The following is a 22,285-nucleotide window of genomic DNA, read 5'->3' as shown; positions in this document are numbered from 1 at the left end:
CAGCGATTGGTTCATTTATTTCTAAAGTTTATAACAGAATAGGAAGATGTTTGTAATGTTTATTTACTTTTCTCAATTGAACTGTTCAATATGGTATTATTGGCTTAAGGTTCAACTGAGAAACCTTGGAAAAGCGGCCATGTTGGAAAACGAATAAAGCAGTTTTTTCTCACACCGTTGGAAAAATCTTCATGAAAATGAATTAATGCAGTCGAGGCATTGGTAGAGTACTAATGATTAATTTTCATGAAGATTTTTCCAACGGTGTGAGAAAAAACTGCTTTTTTCGTTTTCCGAGATGGCCGCTTTTCCACGCTTTCTCAGTTGAACCTTAACAGCACTATTCGCATCTCTTCCTATTTTCTCTGACTTAAGGGCATGTTCAGAAGTGTTTCAGTTCTAGATTCATAATTTTCACAGTTCTATAATATAAAACAGAAAAATTTAAAACTAGAACTTGCTCTACCCAGCAGCAGTTTTAGCGGATGTTCTATTCAATTTAAAATTCATGTCTCGCCATGCCTTCAGCGTTACTGCATTCAAATTTATTTTTCCTCAGTCTATCGGGTCTAAGTGTCTGTGCTGAAAACTTTCCAAGTATTTAAAACACAGTTCTAAAAGTGTTTTAAAATCAGTAACAAATAGAACGGCGTCGTATAACAATTTTAAATTTTAAAACAAAACTATTCTAAATTATAAAACAAAACGCTCTGCTGGGGATGTGAATGTTTCATTTCTAGATTCATAATTTTGACAATTCTATAATATAAAACTGAAAATTTTAAAACTAGAACTTGCTGTCCCCAGAGGCAGATTTCGCGGGTGTTCCATTCAGTTTAAAATTAATGTCTCGCGATGCCTTTAGCGTTGCTGCATTCAAATTTATTTTTCCCCGGTCTATCGGGTCTAAGCGGCTGTGCTGAGTACTCTCCATGTATTTAAAACGCAGTTCTAAATGTGTTTTAAAATCAGCAACAAATAGAATGCCGTCGTATAACAGTTTTGAATTTTAAAATAAAACTGTTCGAAATTATAAAACAAAACGCTCTGCTGGAGATGTGAATGTTTCAGTTCCAGTTCTATTTTGAAACTCCTATACAAAATAAAACGCTTCTGAACATGCCCTAAGAGTCAAACAAAATGCTCCATCACTGATGGAGCGTCAATCTCACAAACAATTTAGCCAAATGATGGCTTAAAAAGTTCTTGTTCAGCTTACAGACTTGTTATGCTTTCGTTGTTTGTTGGGAAGCCCAATTTTGCAACGTTATTTTTCACAATTTTTAAGCTTTTCAAATTGGGCTTGATAGAGAACTCATTTTGGTATAAATTGTATACAATATGTGGTAAGTATGCGATAAGGTAATAATATTGGGAAGATTTCGGTATCTTTAGGATAAGGGCGTAAAAGGCAACCGTCAACAATTATTTTGAGAGGAAATTCGGAACGAATCGTTACTCGGCAGTAAGTGCTATGCGGAGAGGAGAGCAGACAAAATGGCAACCCTCAATTCTATTGTAAATAGCGAGCAGGGCTCCCAAAAAGAGATAGATTGGCTCGACTGTCTCAAGAATTTGACAGTTTCGCTGGCTCAAGATGGCGTCTCCGCATATCTCTTACTGGAGAATAACTACTCGCCACAGGTATCTAGCCTAGATTTTGTAACGGTAGGGGCTTTAAAATTATTGCACAAATCTCGACAAACATATGATTACGGCTTAAAAGCCAACTGTCAAAATTCTCTTTGAAAGGAAATTCCGGACAAACCGTTACTCTTCAATCACAGTTGTTGGTAGTAAACAAAAGAGAAAAGTTTTCTCTTTCATTAACTGCTGCAAACTGTGTTTAGCCAGTAACGGTTTGTCTGGAATTTTCTTTCAAAGAGAATTTTGACAGCTGACTTTTAAGCCGCAATCATATGTTTGTCGAGAAATGTATTAATTCTGATGACTTGAGATAGTCACTAGATACTGAATGAAATTTTGGAAAGTAAAAACAATTCAGAACTAAGAAAATTAGAAACTAAAAATCCCAAAATCTCTACAAGAAAGGCAACAGAACATCGACGAATTATTGATTTTTATTGTTTACTAGCTAATACCACAGACTAACAGACATAACACTATGAGGGAATTCCCTCAAAAAACATCGATCGAATTTTCCCCACTAGCTCCACCTTTTCTTCACGGTCCTAAACACTCATTTACTGGTAGGTTACCCCTCAGGTTTGGGAGAAATTTTTCACTAGTGGTCTATCCCCCGTATGCTTGTTCATATGACAGTGGTGCCATAATTTCAAATGTGGCCGCAGTCCCAACTACAAATATATTTAAAATGACCGTTAAAGCGGGCGAAGCTTTGTTTTTAAGTGTTATGTCTGTTAGTCTGTGCTAATACCCATCACGCGTTGTTGCGATTTTCAACGAAATAGGAGAAAAACACAATTTGTCCTGAAACGCCGTCTGGCGGGCAGATAATCCCCATTCAATAGCACACAAACACGCTCCATAACAAATGCCTACTATGTTTAAATTTTTACGGCAATCGGTTAAGCCGTTTGGGAGTCCACATACCAACAAACATTGACTTTTATATATACAGATTTACAAGTTACAATTCACTCTAGCAGGGCCGTCAAGAGCCGCGCCGGGCCCCGGGGCTTAAATTACTGACGGGCCCTACTTTGGATGACCTCTTGTTTGGATATCGATTAAAAACATTGTACAAACTTTCTAAATCAAACAATTTTTATATAATTCGTTTATTTGATAAGAATTTATGTGATAGTTTAACCGAACCTTGGGACTTTTATATATTCACAAGAAGAAAAACAAAATAAAGATAAGAAAGCGAATATAAGTGGCTGTCTGTCAGAATATCTTACGCGCGACTTGCTATTACGAATGATAACTTTTTTTCGCGGCGTTATACAACAAGTCCACGTCATTGTTAATGTTGCCGTGATGATCGTCAAAAGATGTAGTTCGTAGCTTCGAGCGTGAATCCGTCTAGTTTTGCAATTGCTTCCGCGTTGATGGTCCTTGCTGTTGATTTTGAGGCACTGGATGAAGCTATTGTTGTCATCACCAGCCACAATTTTGGTTACAATTTGTGATTCAACTAATGATAATTATTTGTGTTAATATAATCCACAAACTAACGGACTTAGCACCGTGACATATAAAATTATGAGTCTATTTATCTATATATGTAGACGGGCTATATGTATCTAAGTATTGGTTACTTTGGTTTATTCTTTAAAGTAAACAGACGGAGATGGCTTTTGGTCACGGTTTTAGCAAATATTATTTTATTTTGTCTTTCGCCGATAGACAAAATAAAATAATATTTGCTAAAACCGTTACCAAAAGCCATCTCCATCGATTGAAAACAAAGTGGTCGTTCTTCCAGTTAGCGAAAATTCAGGCACTAGCTTTCGTGAAGGCATTAATTTGCATTGATGTCAATTTTGGGATAAAAACGAAAATTTCAACGAATTAATGCTTTCTTCAAAATGAAGTTTTCAAAGATAAATTTAAGTGTATAAGTTTATTGTACGAAGAAACCGCCAAAATCAGAGATACCTAAAATCATTGAGCAAGAATAAACGTTTTTCAAGGGGTGGGCGTAGCGTAGTTGGTAAATCGATTGCCTTGTACACAGGGCACCTGAATTCGAGTCCCGACCCCGCACAATGGGTTAGAATTTTTTCAAAAGAGATTTTTTTAACCCGAAGAGACGAATGACTTTAAGTTAAAACCTCTATAATAAAAAAAATAAACGTTCTTTAAAAAATGCACTGAAGACAAATATTACTGTTTTTGTCGTTCGCTTTATGCTGGCTCAAGTCTAAGCAGAAAGTAGACTGAGAAGCGATCTTTGTTGGATAGAAACAGACTGTACAGCGAACCATGTTGAGTCAGTTCGTTTTAAATCCTGATGAAGCCCCATTCTTGTGCAATCAGATAATTATTACTGGATAAAAGTCATATATAAACACTTGGACAATTTCACGATTAATGAAAAAAGTAGCTGACACACCCACATTTGAACTCATGCTCTTGCGCGTTGCACCCCTGAATGTTAGCACTGTTGTGTTCTTGCACATGAGAACAGAGCGTTGAAACTTAAAAATACCACAAATACCACAATAGATCTAAATACTGGTCACAGTGGTTCGTCTCCAACAAAAAAAAAACTTTAAAGAACATCCACCATTCGATGCTGTCGCGTGTGTAGTGAATGAGCCACACTATTGCGTTCAATGGTGAGGAATGAATAAAAAGCAGACAGAAAATAAAAACTCGCCGTGCGTTGATATAACAACCAGCATAAGCACGTGAATGTGGTGGCAATACTTTTAAAGTTGCGCTGAAGGAACGTGTTTAGCTATAGCAAGTGTTGAAGTGATTTTATATGCTTGCAAGCATAGCATGAAAAAATATTCAAATTCATTGAATGAAAATTGATCATATCGAACAATCCGCCCATTCATCCATGCAGATTTCCATTCGGCTCCGATTATTACACGAAGCGACCGTGCAGCAACGAATCAAACGCATCAAAGTAGGCCCTGGCACAATGTGAACGATGATGATTGTTGTTTCATACGCTTTATCAGCATTTGAAAACATTTTCCTAGATAATTAGTGTAATGAATATATTGTACGATATTCAACTGAATGAATAAGATGGATAGTTGAATGAATATTTTTTCTATTCACTGCGACTTGCGAGTCGCAGCAGGTTCATTTTCAGCCGTAAAAAAGCTTCGATTATTTTTAACTCTGCCTGCAAGTATTGCGAGCGGCTTTAACTGTAAAATTTCAAGCGATGCTAACATTATTTGCAAGTGATTGTTACTTGGAATTATTGCAAGAGATTTTTGTTTTGGGTTTAGAAGATTAAACAATTTGCTGTCAAAAGATTTCAGTTCACAAACACACTTTTAGTCTGGCTTTGTCGCAACAGTGAGAAGCGGAAAAAGCACCTTTTTATGATAATTTTACAGTCAACTAACAATTTCATACAATAATCTTTCATTCTTTTAACCTAATAATGTCCGTCGTTTTTAAGCAGTTAGTTGAAAGTTTTTGCTTTACTTACAGATAAAAAATAATTATGTAGTCTTTCGAAAAGCTCAGCTAACAGAACTTGCCAAATTGTTTCAATAGATATTTTGGTTGACCAATCCAGTTTTGCTTGTTACTTGAATATAATAGTTTTGTTGATTAAACTCAATTTAATTATTTCTAATATTCCAACGTTCTCTACAATATAGTATCAAAATATATTTTGTTACTATGTTTGTGAAGATTCAATCTGGTTATATTGCGCACATCGCAAAATTCTCTTTGGGGAAGAGGAACTAAAACCTTTATTTCATCGAAATTTGTTTTTGTATTGACAAAAATATTTCATATTTCGGGATTTTAATCAATACGCTTCTATCAACACATTTTTAGTGGGGCTAATGAGTATAAGGATATTACAATGAATGTTTGTCTCGCATGATTCTTTTTAAATTGTCTACACTCTTCATCCAGTATTATTTCGAGGAAAAAATGCGAGCCCCCAAGATAGATCCAGGCCCCAGGGCAGTTGCCTTGCCTGACCCCCCCCCCCCTCTCGACGGGCCTGCTCTAGTTACAACAATGGATATTCAAGAGAAAGTATTTAGTGGCCAACCGAATATGGCAATCCCTGCTGATGCCAGAATATGCAAGGTATTCTAGACTACACGCTTTCAAGGTGTAGAAAAGGCTAAATCAAAATGAGTAGAAAAATATCCACAGAATATTCGAGCAAAGGGAATAAAAATTTGCTTTAAATGTTCTGATCTGACACACGAGTTGTGGATGCGGAGAATTTTTTTTTTGTTAGGGGAAACTTTGCCACTGCGACCACTAGTCAGTTTATTATTTGTGGCTGCCCCTTCAATTTTTTTGGCGTCTTGCAACTAATATGAGTTCTATGGAATCAAGCAAATTTGCTCAAATTTATGATATTTTAAGTTTCGTTGACACTATAAAGACTGGCCCCTAGGGCAGGAATGTATAACAAATTTGCATCAAATTAGAAAAAAAGCATTGAATTCCCATTTTGCATCAACTCCCTCCCAGAAAAGTTTGTTTAACAAACGTCCTATGCTGGTCCACTTTGTTCGACGTTTTATTGAATGTAGGGCTAGTTTGTTTTGTAGGGTTTTGACGTCTTACACGCAACGCAAAATACATTATGATGGAAAAAATGCATTTATTTTCGCTGAGTTTTAAAAATGCATCACAAATGATCTGCTCCTAGACTGGCCCCGTCCTGGCGAAAGAGAGACTAAGGCAATGGCTTCATAAGTCACTCGTCGCATGTTTGAGCGCCAGCCAGGAAGGATTCTTAGAGATCAGTAGGATCATAGCACTAGCTCTGCGATTGTCCTGTCCATTCATATCAGCCAATATCTAACAAAATATCTGAGTTTTGTTAAACGTGGCAATCAATAGCGATAAAGTGCTCATTTTTTCTGAGTTTTAATGTCCAGTCTTCTATGAAACTTCTTCTATTTCTTTATTATGTAATTGGTTAATTGGGCTGAAACCCGTTTACGCGGTGGGGAAATGTTTTCCTTTTTATTAGCTGCGTCTTGAGGATCGTTCAATCCTATTTCGAACTCTTCCGTGTCATCATCGTGGTTACTACCTTCGAATTCGCGAACATTTGATTTCTTCCTTGTTTCTGGCCCTTGCGGATTACGTTTTTGAGCTTCCTCAATGATGGTGCTGGCTGTTGATTTTGAGGTACTTTACACAGTTTTAGCTGTTGCCAATATTATCTGAACAGCTACCATAAATTTAGAAATTGTTTGCGATTCAGGGAATGGTATTGGAGACTGTAGAAGCGCAAAGAATTCTCTGTCTAATGGTACTACCACATTATGTTTTTGCTGCAGAGACAGGTAGGATAAAATAATTCGGTTTCGCCCAGATTCTCAACACAAAAACACCAATAGAATCCCTATATGCCTCCTTTGTGATGGATTCTATTTCTGTTTTATTTCTTCTTAAGATGATGGCAAGAATTAAAATAACTGTTTCGTTCAGTCAGATAAGGCATACAATATAAAAGAAACTGTTTTTAAATTAGTTATGGAATTTGCGTTGCGGTTTCATCTCATTCGAATCCGACAATAACTTAGTGACAGAACTAAGCTAGAGCCGGATTGACGCTAGCTCCAAAAATGAAAACAATATTTTTGTTTCTGAGCAAACCCCTAGTCCTGCATGATCTCCCCCAAGAAAAGGAGTTCTGATCAAGCTGATGGGAACTAATGAAGACAAAATTTGGGTTGGCCACAGATATGAAGGGCACAAAACCTATCCAGCTTTGTTCGTGCCATATTAGTATCCATATTAGCAGTTAGTATCGTCCAGTTCGTAATATGTCAACAGTCCTTTTATTTACAATAGTTATTTACTTCATGCGCCCAGTAAGAGGAAGCCATTCTACGTTAGTCCAATGTGTTGTATGTTTATTCAATGAACGCCCGACATCGACTGGGCGTTTCTGTTAAGCTGGCGTAAACGACTATTGTCAAAAAGAGCAGTTAAACCACACAGAGCAGACATATAAGCTAGAACAAACTTTCCTGAAAAACAAAAAAACACGTTAAAAATCACCATCGCATACAGGTTCGCATGCATGAATCACCATTGTATCCAAGTTGGCACGCAACGCCCGCATAGCGTTTGCTGGCCGATCGTAGCGCTGGCTAGTGGCAAGTTGCTACTTGCTGGTGGCATTTCAAAATGACAGTTTTATTTCTTACACACGTTGAAAATTTTATTGGTATGTCAGTTCTCAGTCGTTACGTACTAAACAATTTAGACCGCCATTATGGCAAGTAAAAAGCTGGATAACTAATTTGGGATTTTTGTTTTTGACTTTGACTCATTTCATATATCAGGAGAGCCATCTGTAGTTGCATACTAACATATAAGTAACGTTTTCCATGTTTGTAAGAAATAAAACTCATTTTAAATGCCATCAGCAAGTAGCAACTTGTCAATAGCCGGTGCTACGAGCGGCCGTGAAAGCTTGGATACAATGGTGATTCATGCATGCGAACCTGTATTCGATGGTGATTTTCAACGTATTATCATTTAAGTGTTTACACGTTTTTTCACGGAAGTTTGTTCTAGCTTATATGTCTGTACTCTGTAGTTGCATATACCAAAAGCGATTGATTTAATTAGTTGAAATTAGTCATATTTTTAACTGCAATAATCATTTTTACTCAAAAAGTCGAAGGTTACGTTTGAGGTGAGCTGCTTACACAAGCGAAATGCATAAAATGACATTTTAGGAGTATTTGCGCGTCTATTTGGAATCTGATAGACGTGGATCCGTATTCCAATAAGGTTTTAAATAAAAATATTTTTTGACTGAAGTGTATCAATCTGCCTCAGCCTACCCTGTTCGTATTTTCTATTTTAATTTTACATATAGTTTACAACTTATAAATCTTTTACGATGCTTTCGAACAATGGTTACCATCTTCAAACATAACAATGGAATAATCTGTCTGAAACACCATATATGGTGATTTATTGCTATTTTTGATATGGTAAATATTCGTCGACCGGTTTTCAGTGGTGATTTCTAGTGGCTTCTTTTGGTCGGTTCTCGCGATAAAGAGGGACAAGTCTGTCTGTACCAAGAGGCATGTTGGTAGACTTGAGTGATTCGTAGTTATGCTGCTTAAGCTTGACCCCTGCCAACAGAAGACAAAAGATTAGCCTGTAGGATTTTAAGCTTGTTTCTAATGACCCCGCCGCTTGTAGTTTCCCGATCTGTATACTTCATATCCTTGCTCTCACTTGAGTACTATGGCTCTAAATTTTCATAACTTTCCCTACCCAGTAATGTCTAGTCAACTAAATGTCATTTAAAGGTAAAACATTTAATATTAGGTTTGTTCCAGAGCACGCTTCTCGCTCCCAGTTACACCAAAACAAACAGGAGCACAAAAAATTTGCTTCTTTTACTTCGGTTTGCTACCAGAAAGAAAAAAAAGAGAAGACAAGAATTTTCTTCCTGTTTGCTCCGGAGTATTTCCAGTTTCTCCATGTACTGGAACAAACCTATTAAGATTTTAATTAAATAAATGATTTTTCTAAATATAGCAATAAATATGTTCATTCTTTGAAACTTCAGACTAATTTTTAAGCAAAAAAAACTTTTCTAAAAAAAAGTAAACACGTTCTATTGTGACACTATCGTTCCCCAACAAACAATTTAGCTGGATAATGGCTTAAACAGTTCAGTTCAGCTTATTTTATCTGATCAAAAGCTTGTTCAGTTTTCGTTGTTTGTTGGATCGTCCTTGACAGTGAATTTAGCCACATGGGTTAGCATTTTTGACAGTTATCCCAGCAAAAGGATATGTATCAAGGTAGTTCAATTGAAGGTGTGGTCGTGATAATTGAATTTTATAAAATATTTTTTGTTATTTTGCATATAAAAAAATGAAGAAAAGTTCGATTGCGTATCTTTAAAGTCGGGTGCATTGGAAAAATCAAAAACGGAATAGGGCTTACCCGAACAGAAAGCAATATCGAAATTGATCGTAGAAACGTTGAATTTACAACAGTTTTATTTGTTAACAAAAACTTACCTTGTAACATCGATGTACTTATGATTCAGTCCTTCATGCCTCCTGGGAACACCAATGTAAATCGATGTTTTTGGTTTCAGAATGTATGGGAAAAGATCATTTTTTTCATTGTTACATCCCTTAACGACCTCCCTTTTTCCATGTAAAAATCGGGTTTACAATGAAATTGGATGTACCCCATAGAAAATTTGACAGCTGCGAAATTGCACACTCGACCGACGAAATCGGGGGTCTTCGAGATCGACCTATTAATTTACCGATTAAATCGGATTACGTCGGATGTATTTGCGAATTAACATATTAATCGGCAGATTTAATCTGTGTAAATCTGGTGCTCGATTTAATCGACTGAGACATCGGTTGGGAACATAGAAACATGATTTAATTGACATATTATTCAACAGACGAAATCGGTTTGCTTATTGACAGCGAGGTTGACAAAACCAGTGGTCTGAAGTTTTTTATTTCAAATATTACTTGAATTGCACGGGCAATGGAAAATATTCCGATTATAATTTCGGAATACAAAAATTATTCGGTAATCGGCTAGTTTTGGGTAAGTTTCAGTTGCATTGTTTTCCGTTTGTGTTTTTATAATATTCCGTATTCGTATTAGCAACCGTCGAGATTTTGTGACTTCCTCTAATAGCGGAACAGATACTAGACTGTCTATCGGTTATGCATTCAAACGTAAGTGTTTTGACGTTGCCTATTTAAGACTGGTGGAGCTAATTTTTATTTTGTTTTCCAGTGAATAGCTTCTGCAGTGAATGCTGGTGCTAATTGCTAGTGCTAGTTCAAAATACGTATTGACCTCCCTTCATAATGGCTAGCGAGACAAAAATAACCAATAAATTCTTCTATTCCAATATTCTTTTGTGCTTATTTACAGAAATTCCCGAAGCAAACTAGGTTCCCTTTATTTATAAGTATCGATAAATCGACCCATTTAATTGTTTTGCATCCACCGATTTAGTCGTGTTACGTTGACTGATTTCGTCGGTTGTTTCGTTGCCCATGTCGAACTCTCATAAGAGTCGGTGCAACAATCTATAAATTCGTCGGTTTTAAAGTTGGGCGATTCAGCCGACGAAAACCGATTTCGTCGTAGGGAAAATCGGGAGGATTTTTTATGGGGTAGAAACAACAAATGTTTTTCGTTGTAATGTAACAATAAAAAATGCTGTAATACTGTTGTGCATTTCTATTCGGGTAATCGCCCAATTATCTCCGTTCTCATGCTACCCAGTCAAAAAGAGCAATTTGCTGGCTAAAGGGGGCTATTTGCCAACTCGGATGCGCTAATTGCCCCTCAATTTGCCAGCAAATTGCTGGCAATTAGGGGCCTGTTTCAAATGCAACATTTGGGCGATTTGCTACCGTCATTTTTTTGCCGCCCAACCCGCCCTTAAATCGCCCCCAAATCGCCCACGGAACGCGCCATTTAATTGACCCTAATTGCCTAACATGAAAATTACCAGTATACTAGGTATACAGGTTGGCTAAATGAAGTGCACTAAAAAAAAACAAAGTACGGGTGAGAACACACCAATTGTTCAAAAAACAATTTTAAGCTTAAGCCAAACATGAACCGCCTTGTTTGAAAAACGCGAAAAACAACCAAGTCCATTTCAGCTGCCAGAAATTTGTTTAAGTATTGAAATTGCCTTTAAATCGCATTCGCAAATTGCATTTGTTCCTAGGAGCAATTAGCACAGGCGAGTTGAGTCAAACGTCAAACTTTTTAAATCGCCTGACCATGTTCGTCCGCATTTTTTTACAGGGACCGGTCACAGAAACTGCAGTTTTTTGCTCAGTGTGTGAAATATTTCCCTACACAGAAAACTTGCATTACCTAGCAGTAGGTAATTTTAAATATGTGCATCCCACTTCCTCCAACGAAAAACGAAAGAGAGGGAGTCCAAATTTACCCAAAAATAACGAGATATTCCCCAAAGCCAACTAAACTTCATCCCATTAATTTTGAGTAAAAAAATCATTCCCTCTCCCTCCTTTTCCAGCAGTGAAATAAGGACAGCAAGTTAAAATTACCTAATGGTAGGTAATGGATTTTAAGTGTGTATACAGCACAGAACCAAATTCTGCAGCCTTCACTGTCGCCGAAAAGTTGTAGGTTTCTGAAGGGCGCTCTGTTGCACAGATGGCAAATCTGTCAAAACAGTAAACTGAATCGCGTCTGCAATCGTATTTATTTCAACCTCACATCACTAGTTGTTTAAATTGTGTATTTCCATCAAATCCAATCGATAGAATGTCCGATTCGGAGAAATCTCGTTCGCAACGAGATAAACGCGAGCACAGCGTCTCACCACGGCCCACACCCGGTAGCCCAACGCAGCAGGAAAAGCGTCGTAAGAAAGTATCCCGCAGAGGACGCGATTCTCGCTCTAGGTCCAGGTCGCGTTCTCGTTCGCGAAGTAAGGACAGACGAAACAAACGGGAAGAATATAGATCCAGAAGAAGCCGATCTCGATCAAACGATCGGGATCGCAAACGTAAGGAACGTCGAACTTCGCGAGATCGTAGAAGTTTAGAATCGGGTGAACGTTCCCGTAGTACGAGTAATGAAAAGGATGATACTACGGTACCGCCAAAACCCGAACGAAACGATGAGACTAAAAAAGCACCCATCCGACGGACGGTGGATTTGCTCACGTCAAAAACAGGAGGAGCATATATTCCACCGGCTAGATTGCGAATGATGCAGGCGGAAATTACGGATAAAACATCCGCAGCGTATCAGAGAATTTCATGGGAAGCGCTGAAAAAGTCAATTCATGGATACATTAACAAGGTGAACGTGGATAACATTGGAATCATCACCAGGGAACTGCTGCGGGAAAATATAGTTCGGGGAAGAGGTCTTCTCTGTCGATCGATTATTCAAGCGCAGGCAGCTTCCCCAACATTTACTCACGTCTATGCCGCACTGGTTGCAATAATCAATTCAAAGTTCCCGAACATTGGCGAGCTGCTACTGAAGCGATTGGTCATCCAGTTCAAGCGAGGCTTTCGGCGGAACGACAAAAGCATTTGCTTGTCTTCCTCTCGTTTCGTAGCTCATCTGGTGAACCAAAGGGTGGCACACGAAATTCTTGCCCTAGAAATTCTTACCCTTCTGGTGGAGAATCCGACCGATGATTCGGTTGAGGTGGCAATCGCATTTCTCAAGGAAGTAGGCCAAAAGCTGACTGAAGTGTCGGGGAAGGGTATCAATGCAATTTTTGAGATGTTGAAAAATATCCTCCACGAAGGAAAATTGGACAAGCGAGTGCAGTACATGATCGAGGTGGTGTTTCAGATTCGCAAGGACGGGTTTAAGGATCACACGGCGGTTAGTGATGCACTGGAACTGGTAGAGGAAGATGATCAGTATACACATTTGATTATGTTGGACGAAGCTACTGACACGCAGGATATTTTAAGTGAGTTTATCGGATGTCTTCTAGGTGGTATAGACTGATTATGTGTTTCTTTTAGATGTTTTTAAGGTGGACAACGAGTATGAAGAAAACGAGACAAAATACAAGGCAATCAGTAAGGAAATTCTAGGAAGCGATGCCAGTGGTGATGACGGTGAGGAAGGAGCATCGAGTGGTAGTGGCAGTGGGAGCGATTCCGAAGGAGATGACTCCGAGGGTGGTAGTGACGAGGAAGGCGATGCGGCACAGAAACAGCTGATTGTTGATAATACGGAAACCAATTTGATTGCGTTACGCAGAACAATTTATCTCACGATTCACTCCAGCTTGGACTACGAGGAGTGTGCCCACAAACTGATGAAAATGGAACTTAAACCGGGGCAGGAGCAGGAATTGTGTCACATGTTTTTGGATTGCTGTGCCGAACAGAGAACCTATGAAAAGTTTTACGGGCTGCTGGCTCAACGGTTTTGCATGATCAACAAGATTTATATCGAACCTTTTGAGGAGATATTTCAGGTAAACCTTGCCGAAAATCGTTTGGTAGCCCTGATTCATACTGTTTCTTTATTCCGCAGGACACTTATTCAACTACTCATCGATTGGACACGAACCGTCTCCGAAACGTGAGTAAATTTTTCGCCCATCTGTTCTTTACGGATTCCATTGGTTGGGATATTATGCGTTGCATTCGTATGAACGAAGAAGATACGACAAGTTCCAGCCGCATATTCATTAAAATTCTGTTTCAAGAACTAGCCGAATACATGGGTCTGGTGAAGTTGAACAATCGTCTCAAGGACCCAACATTGGCCGAACCCTTCTCGGGGCTATTTCCGCGAGACAACCCGAAAAACACTCGTTTTGCCATTAACTTTTTCACCTCAATCGGTTTGGGTGGACTAACTGATGAGCTTCGAGAGTTCCTCAAGCATGCTCCCAAACAAATCGCTCAACCGATTGCTGCCCCGGTTGCCCAGAAAGACGCTGGCAGTTCATCATCTAGTTCTTCATCGTCGTCGTCGTCATCGTCTTCGGACTCTAGTTCCAGTTCTTCCGAATCCGAAGACGATCGGAGAAGAAAGAAGAACCAGAAGAAATCGAAAACGCGATCAGACGAGAGAAGGTATTCGAAACAACCCGAGGATCGGTCATGGTCAAATGGAAGAGGAAGAGGGAAGGATGGTCGAACCGAAGGTCGTAGAAATGATGATCGGTACCGAGAGACAGTACCTGAACGGCGAGAATCTCGCAAGGATTATCGGCAGGATGACTATCGAAGACGGGACAGAGGAGAACGGGAAGAGTTTGAGCAACGTCGCGATAGAGAGCGAGGTGATCGTGAGTACGAATCCAACCGCGGAAGAGGTGATGACCGTTCGACCAGTCGTCGGAATAGGAGCAAAGAAAGGCGGTAGAGGCCAACAAACAATTTCAACATTTATTCTTATTAGAATAAGAAATAAAAATATATATTGTTTAGAATATGTAACAAAATTTGAACTTATTGTTAGGAGAAAGAACGCGGGTTAAAGCAGGCAATTAAATAAACGTTTATTTTTGTGAGGACATACAACATTCGTCAACTTCAGTCATGTTCGAATGCTACATCTTATAAATTTCGTTAACGGATTGAGTAGTCATTCATAAAACAATAAACTAAAATGTGGTCATGGGAAGCAAAGCAGGTTACATTTTTAAAGCTGTAGCAAAGATCGTAGAGTAAGCTAGATCATTTATCATCGAGAAGATAACCCTACTGATGTCTCCTCGATGTCGGGAGTTCCGCAATATCACAAATTTGCCGGCTCGAAACCTAGATCCAATCAATCATGCACTAAGTTAAATGCCTGGTTGAAATGTTAAATGACATTTTTAGTGTTCAGGGAAGCGTTGGAAACTCGTTGTTTTTTCTCAAATGTCTAAGAGCGGGTTCTGTTTGCTTCGTATTTGCAGCAGACTGCCTCTTGCTGGCCTCTCAATTGAGCAAAAAATACTGTTACAAAGACCAATTTGCTTGTAACTAGTGCAATACTGCATACATGACGCGCGGCACAAACAAGCGATCATACAGACGATCCTTGTCGAAGAAGACACAAAGCAGTTTCGTCAATGGTCACCCGACAAAATTTTCGCTCACTGGAGCAAGGGATCCTTGAAACCAGAGTTAAAAATAATCGAAGCTCTTTTTTGACGGCTGAAAATGAACCTGATGCGACTCGCGGTGAATAGAAAAAATATGCATTCAAATATCTACATTATTCATTCAGTTGAATATCGTACAATATATTCATTTAACTAATTATCTAGAAAAAAATTTTCAAATGGCGGTAAAGCATACGAAACAACAATCATCATCACTTACATTGTTCCAGGGCCTACTTTGATGCGTTTGATTCGTTGCTGCACGGTCGCTTCATGTAATAATCGGAGACGAATGAAAATGTGCATGGATGAATGGGCGGTTTGTTCGTTTGACGTTTTCAGCTGCGTCACTGAATATTGAAAATGAATGTGGCTGAATATGATCAATTTTCATTCAATGAATTTGAATATTTTTAACTCTGCTTGAAACAGCCAATCCTGTTCTTCCACGCATGTCAAGTCAAAATCGATAACTACACCATCGATCACAACTTTGTGAGCGGACATGTAAACGCGCTAGTTCATCATAAAAGTAACGTCATTTGGTTGCATTGGACATAATATCACAATTCTGTGCTTATCTACGCGAACCTTCGAGATATCTGGCACAGCTAAATATTTCTGCGCTTTGCTGAATATTAGAATACTTAACGGCAGTGCTGTGCAATCTCACGATTGTGACGGTGAATATGAAATAACCGTATCACCACAAAAATGACCGTTTATTCATTTCCATTTTCCTAGCATAGTGTTTCAGTTAATTATCTCTCACAGAAGCCGTGCGAGAGAGAGAGCGCATTGAAGCGGTACACAGATTGAGTACCATTTATTTTGTATTGGTATAGTAAACGAAATATTATCAGTATATTGTATTCAGGCAGCATGCGGTGTTTTATTGATTTTTCCACCACCTTTCTGTTTCTTTTAATGCAAAGCTATTTGTGTGAAACTGCCTGTTTGTTAATACTAGCTTGTTGTTCGTAATAAGATGACCGTTATAACCGTATTTACATTCTAAATAAAATGATGCTCAGTTTCAATTCCTCTCAGCAATGATTCCAATGAGTGAGTGATTCAGAAGAGAACCGTCTTACTGTTGTCAATTCATTGGAATGAGAACCGTAACTCAATAAGCATTGCTTACTGTTTTAACTGCCAACCGTTTCATTCTCTTTTGTCTAGTAGGTTGGCCATCAGTACCGTGATAGAGCTCAGCACTGCTTAGGGAACTATCTTTGACCCGAAAGAAGATCGGATGTGGTCGAAACTCGGAGTCTTTGACAATAATTTTCTGGTTCGACATCCATTTTAAGATCTCACAAAAGTTTATTTATGCACGGACAGAGAAAAAATGTTTGCATGTCTAAATATATTCATGCAAATAACTTGGTTCATGGATTTAGGTAGGTGTTAGCTCAATTGACTTTCCGATGACCCATTTCGTGTACAGTGCCAGACATGTTCCGAGGTCATCGTTCCATCAACCAGCCCCTCCTTAATGTAATGTTTGTATCAATTGGATTTTATTGAAATATATATACATATATGTAATGTAATGATCATAAATGATAAAATTCACTTACTCAAAATATCTTCCATACTTAACCTTCCGCTGAATGCGCTGAATTGTATGACATCAGCAGTACATATTTGGAAACTTATTTCTCAGCTTTGTTGAATCGAATATTGCTTGAGATGTCAGTATTATGTATGCGCATGGTTGTAGATTTTCGATCAGCGATATACTATAATACCACCAATTTTTCGTTCACTCTAGATAATCCCATGCATTGTTGAGTCTTCCCCAACAAACATTAGGAGCTGAACTATAAGACTACGTGTTGATTAAAAGCAGATTAAAGGTTATGTAAGCTGAATAAAACTTTCGATGAACTATTTAAACGTTAACAGTTTATTCAGTCTATTTAAAATCCAGTACTCACCAGTTTCAACTAGGCTGAACTATACTGCTAATAAATGTAACAGCGACAATATTAAAGCTAACACCTAATGGATTAAAAATATTTACAGCTTAAAAGCTAACTCTTGCTCAAAAGCAAACACGAGCTGTTCCAACAGTGATGAAGAGGTGAATTGAACAATACTACTGTTACCTGTTCAGAATTAAAAATAACATGTTGCTCCACATGGTTTGATAGATATGCGTGAATGGGCACAAGCGTTTGTATGTTAGCGTGTTTGTCGCGTGTGCCAGCGCATATGTAACTTCGCGTGTATAAACTCGATTCTGTAACCGTGTAGCCATCTGCATATTCGCGTGTGCTCTTGATAGACCGCGAATATGATACTCAATTTCCAGTGTGCACATTCTGTAGTCTTTCACTGATGACGAACATGAACTGGAGAGTATGTGAGAAGTATAAAGTTTCGGCCAACGTAACCTTGCTGTATCACGGAGCTAGATGACCAGCGAGTGAAGCTTTCAACAAAAATCTCTTCGTTGAGACACTTCCACCGGACAGCGGGACCGAGAACGTGGATCTAACAAGAACAAGAAGGATTGTAATGGCTTGTGACGCTACAATACCGATAAAACTGAAGCCACGCAATAGACGGCGTTCAGCTTACTGGTGGGTTCAGAGAGCAGTATCAGAACGATATAGAAAAGAGCGCAAGACAGCGTTTCGGGAAGCTGGAGCCGCTTTAAAACGGGAGACCAAACTTTTCAAGTCAGATTGTCACACGGAACTGTACCGAGATGTAGACGCCAATCCCTGGGGGACGCGTACTGATTCGTGATGGTGAAACTGAAAGGCCCATCAACGCCAGCCGAAATGGGCCTGGGTAGGCATAATCACTGAGGGTCTCTTCCCGAAGCACGATCGAACTACCTCGACCACCGTACGGCGGAGAAGAAGGAGTAAACACGGACGATCGGCAAGTGACTAACAATGAGTTCGCAGAAGTATCGAAGCGACTTGAAACCAAAGGAAGCCCCTGGTCCGAATGGGATACCAAACGGGGAGCTGATAGCTGCGGTCCTGGCGTACCCGGACATGTTCAGGGTGGTGCTGCAGAAGTGTCTAGATGAAAGCAACTTCTCGAAATCTGGAATGTACAGAAGATGATGTTGCTAACAAAGCCAGGGAAGTCATCGGGCGATTCGGCCTTGTAAAGACCTATATGTTTACTGGGTACACTCAGAAAGAATCACCCTAACAGGCTGACGGAATGCACGGACGGTGAACGTGGACTGTCCGAGATGCAGTTCGAATACCGCAAAGAAGCAACGACAGTGGAGGCAATTCGGACAATGCTCGAGAGTATCGAGAAGGTATCGAAACAGAAGCGAAGCTATCGTCGGAACGCTACACAGAATGACTCCGGGTCCGCGACTATCTATGCCAGATCCTGAAGTGCTTCTTCCAGAGCAGCCTGCTGATGTACGAGACGAACGAAGGACACAAGTCAATACGAGTTACAGCAGGCGTTCCCCAGGGCTCCATTCTCGGTCCAACTCTTTAAAACGGGATGTACAATGAAGTCTTGACACTGTGGCTGCCTAGGCAAGTGAAAATCGTGGGTTTCGCGGACGATGTGTCACTAACGGTGATGGGTGAGACACTTGAAGAAGTGGAGGTGTTGGTGACGTAGACAATAGACGCGATCGAGAGGTGGATGAATGGAGTCAAGCTGCAGATAACTCACCACAAGATGGAGGTATTGTTGGTCAGTAACTGCAAAGCAGTTCAGCGGATACATATCGACGTCGGAGGGCACGTGATTGTATCGAAGCGTGCGCTGAAGCAAACGAGTAATTAAATAAAGAATAAAAAGCTCCTCTTATTTTATATTCCGATAGAGCTTATCTTTCTAAATATAACAATATATGTGTTCAACTTCTAAAACTTCAGAATGATTTTTAATCGATTTTCTAAAAAATGTCAACACGTCTTCGTTTGACACTATGCGTTATCGCCGGGATGATACCTATCTGCATCACCCTGGCGGAGTGCTACAATCGAAGAAACACCAGAAACGTGAGGAAGATTGTGAGAATCGATTCGAATGCGACGTGGCAACAGGAATGGGACAATACGGAGAAAGGAAGGTCGACCAACTTGGTCATCTAGATCAAGAAGCTGAAGTTGCTGCCAACACTAGGGAAGCCACCAGGAGATCCAGCATCGTATCGGCCTATATGCCTGCTGGATACTCTTGGTAAACTTTTGGGAAGGGTTATTCTCAACAGGCTGACGAACTACGTTAAAAGTGAGAACGGACTATCTCAGAGGCAGTTCGGATTCCGGCAAGGGATCGGAGAAAGCATGGAAGCAAAGGAGACGGGGAATCGCTACTGCATCGTGGTTACGATCGACGCGAAGAACGCGTTCAACAGCGCTAACTGGGTGGCTATCGCCGTAGCGCTGCACGGAATGCAGGTCCCGGACTATTTGTGCCAGGTTGTAACCTTTGCACGTGTTTTCGAATCTATTAGCAAAGTTACAATTTGCATTGCCAAACTCCGCTAGCGAATGACGGATCTCAATAGTAGCATGTCTGTAATAATATACGTACATGGAACTATTGAGAACCAGAGCTACAGGTCCAAAGCCCTGGTAAAGGAGGATGGTTGTGATGATCTGGGCCGCGGTCACCACGTAAAGCAAGAAAGGTCATAACCCCAAATTCCAAGGCGTGGAGCGACCCGTGCCGAGGGATGAGTGATCGCGGGGGTGAAAAAGATGCTCGATCGTTTCGGAGCCTGTGGGGTACCTGGGCAACCCCCACAGTAAGCGTCCCTTACCACGTTACTGCGGAGCTCTGGCGTGGCGGACATTTATTCTCGCGCAACTCGTGGGTATTAAAATGGAGATGAACAAAAACAACAATCAAACGGAGGTGCCAAACCCCTTTGCTAGAGGTGGTTTGGCGAGGTCTCCCCCCGTGGGGAGAGTAGTGGAGCGACGAGTGCTGCATCTGATAACACCAGTGACCCCCCAGCAGTGGTAGGAAATAGCCCTACCAACGCACTGGACGGGCCACTATCCGCGATGCGCAAAGTGGTGGAGTAGTTCGATTCAATAATCGAGTTCACTAGCGCAAAGCAAAATATAAGCAAGAAGTTGAAGCAGAGCCGCCTGGTGCTCCGGAAAGCTGTTCGTGTCGCAAGACAGGAACAGCAGGCTTACGCCAAGAGGGTGAAATGTCGGGAGAAGTCCGACAGAGAAACCCAGACAGTGGCCTCCAAGAGGGAGGGAAGAGAGAAGGTCGACACAGGTACTCAGACAGTGGCCTTCACCTTCTATGGAGCAGCTATGTCGCTCGAAGCGGCGGCCGAGTTCCCCTCGAAGGGCAAAGGCAAGGACAACCGCAAGACGGTGTCGAAGTCGCCAGGCGAGGGTGCAAAAACCGACACCACACGGCGTGCAACCGTTAAGGCCAAACGCCGTTTGGTCGAGGTAAGCGAGAGCGAGAGTGACCTCGCTGGGCAGAGCGATGGTACCAGCAACCCGGGGCAGGAGGGCGTAAACGCCCAGACGCTGGTCACCAAGAAGAAGCCGGCACCGACACCGGAGGTACCGCGGCCCGCGAAGAAGGCCAAGGACAGAGGCGAGGCCTTGTGGATAAAAACCGACAAGGACAAATACGCCGACGTCCTAAAGTCGATGAAGGCGGCTGAAAGCCTCTCGGCACTTGGGCAAGATGTGCGTAGCGTGAGACGCACCAACACGGGAGAAATGCTTTTGGTGCTGAAGCGAGGTGCACAATCTAGTGCAGTGTACAAGGCCTTGGCCCAAGAGGTCCTTGGTGAAGGCGCCCAGGTCAGGTCGCTAGGGGCGGAAATGACTCCAGTGCAAGCATTTGGACGAGTTCACGACCGCAGAAGATGTCGTCGCAGCCGTCAAGGAGCAATGCGACGTGACAATCGAACGGGCCTCTGTGCGTTTTAGAGGGGGACCCTCTGGCACCCAAGTAGCCTATGAAACGATGTGATAAAAACGATTTTGCGCCCAAACCAAAAGAGATAATTGAATGGAGTCAAAGAAAGAACTATAGAACTTGCTGAGATGCATTATTTCCATGATAATAATGGTGATGTTTATTATTTACTATTTTAAGAAAATTAACGAAAATGCTAATAATAGCACTAACTTTAAACTAATTTACTTTTAAAAGAATACTAAATTCACTTAACTGAAAGGTATTAATACATTTTTCACTGTAAAATTTTCCTGGCTTTCGAATAAAAAGAAAAAAAGTACAATAAGTGCCATAATTTTTCAATTAGAGCTGGTACTAGTGAAAATGAGATAAAAATATCCAAGTTGAATAACCCAAAATCGTAAAAATAAGCAAAGGTAAGTGTATCATGTCAAAGAACGAATTAAGCAGCTCATTAAGACTAACAATCTGAATTATTAAAATGATGAGGTTAACTATTAGGATTTTCAAGAAATGAACGAAAAATCGTTTAAAATTGTTTAATTTTCAATAAATTACTTTGAAAAGGCTACTTAAACTTATTAGCTGAAACATATGAGGGCATCACTCAATGCGAAATTAGACTCCCTCCCGTCTCTTCGAAATGTGCTAATGGAACATTCATTGCACAATCATACGTCTAACTTCGCTAGAGCTTCCTGCAGGATACACCCTCTTGTGTTGGTAACGCTACAGCTCCAGTCCACAGTCCACGCACCAAAGTCACCACCAATAACTACCGGCTTTCGGCCGATCAACTACTCGGTTAACAGCTCCAGCATTAGCCTGAACTATCCACCTTGAAGGCGCGTAACAGCCGCACACGAAGACGACGTTGATTTGCTTGCTTTTCCGATGTTCGGCATAACCCTTGCCAATACGTTAGTTGTCCTCGCAGTTTTCTGACATACATAGTCGACATGGCAGTTGTGTGCAATTGAGCAAGGTGCGGTGGGTGTCCAACGAGAGTGGAGATTGGCGAAGCTACCTGGAGATCGACAGTACATCGATGGTGACTCAGAGTACCCGGAATATTCTGTCATGACAATAATCCAATCTGAAACTACCAATAAAAACAGACAC

General features: G+C 40.4%; 1 protein-coding gene across 1 annotated transcript; it reads left to right on the top strand.

The window, feature by feature from the left end:
• Positions 1-11,839: 11,839 nt before the first annotated feature.
• On the top strand, positions 11,840-14,675 carry LOC131686167 (pre-mRNA-splicing factor CWC22 homolog). Its single transcript, XM_058970368.1, has 3 exons — positions 11,840-13,114; positions 13,170-13,630; positions 13,690-14,675. The coding sequence occupies exons 1-3, from the start codon at positions 11,941-11,943 to the stop codon at positions 14,527-14,529; spliced, it is 2,475 nt and encodes an 824-aa protein (XP_058826351.1). The 5' UTR covers positions 11,840-11,940; the 3' UTR covers positions 14,530-14,675.
• The last annotated feature ends 7,610 nt before the right edge of the window (positions 14,676-22,285 follow it).

Source organism: Topomyia yanbarensis, chromosome 2 (genome assembly GCF_030247195.1).
Source record: "Topomyia yanbarensis strain Yona2022 chromosome 2, ASM3024719v1, whole genome shotgun sequence".
Lineage (NCBI taxonomy): Eukaryota > Metazoa > Arthropoda > Insecta > Diptera > Culicidae > Topomyia > Topomyia yanbarensis.
Note: the sequence above shows the minus strand (reverse complement) of the source record. Positions and strands in the feature narration are given on the sequence as shown.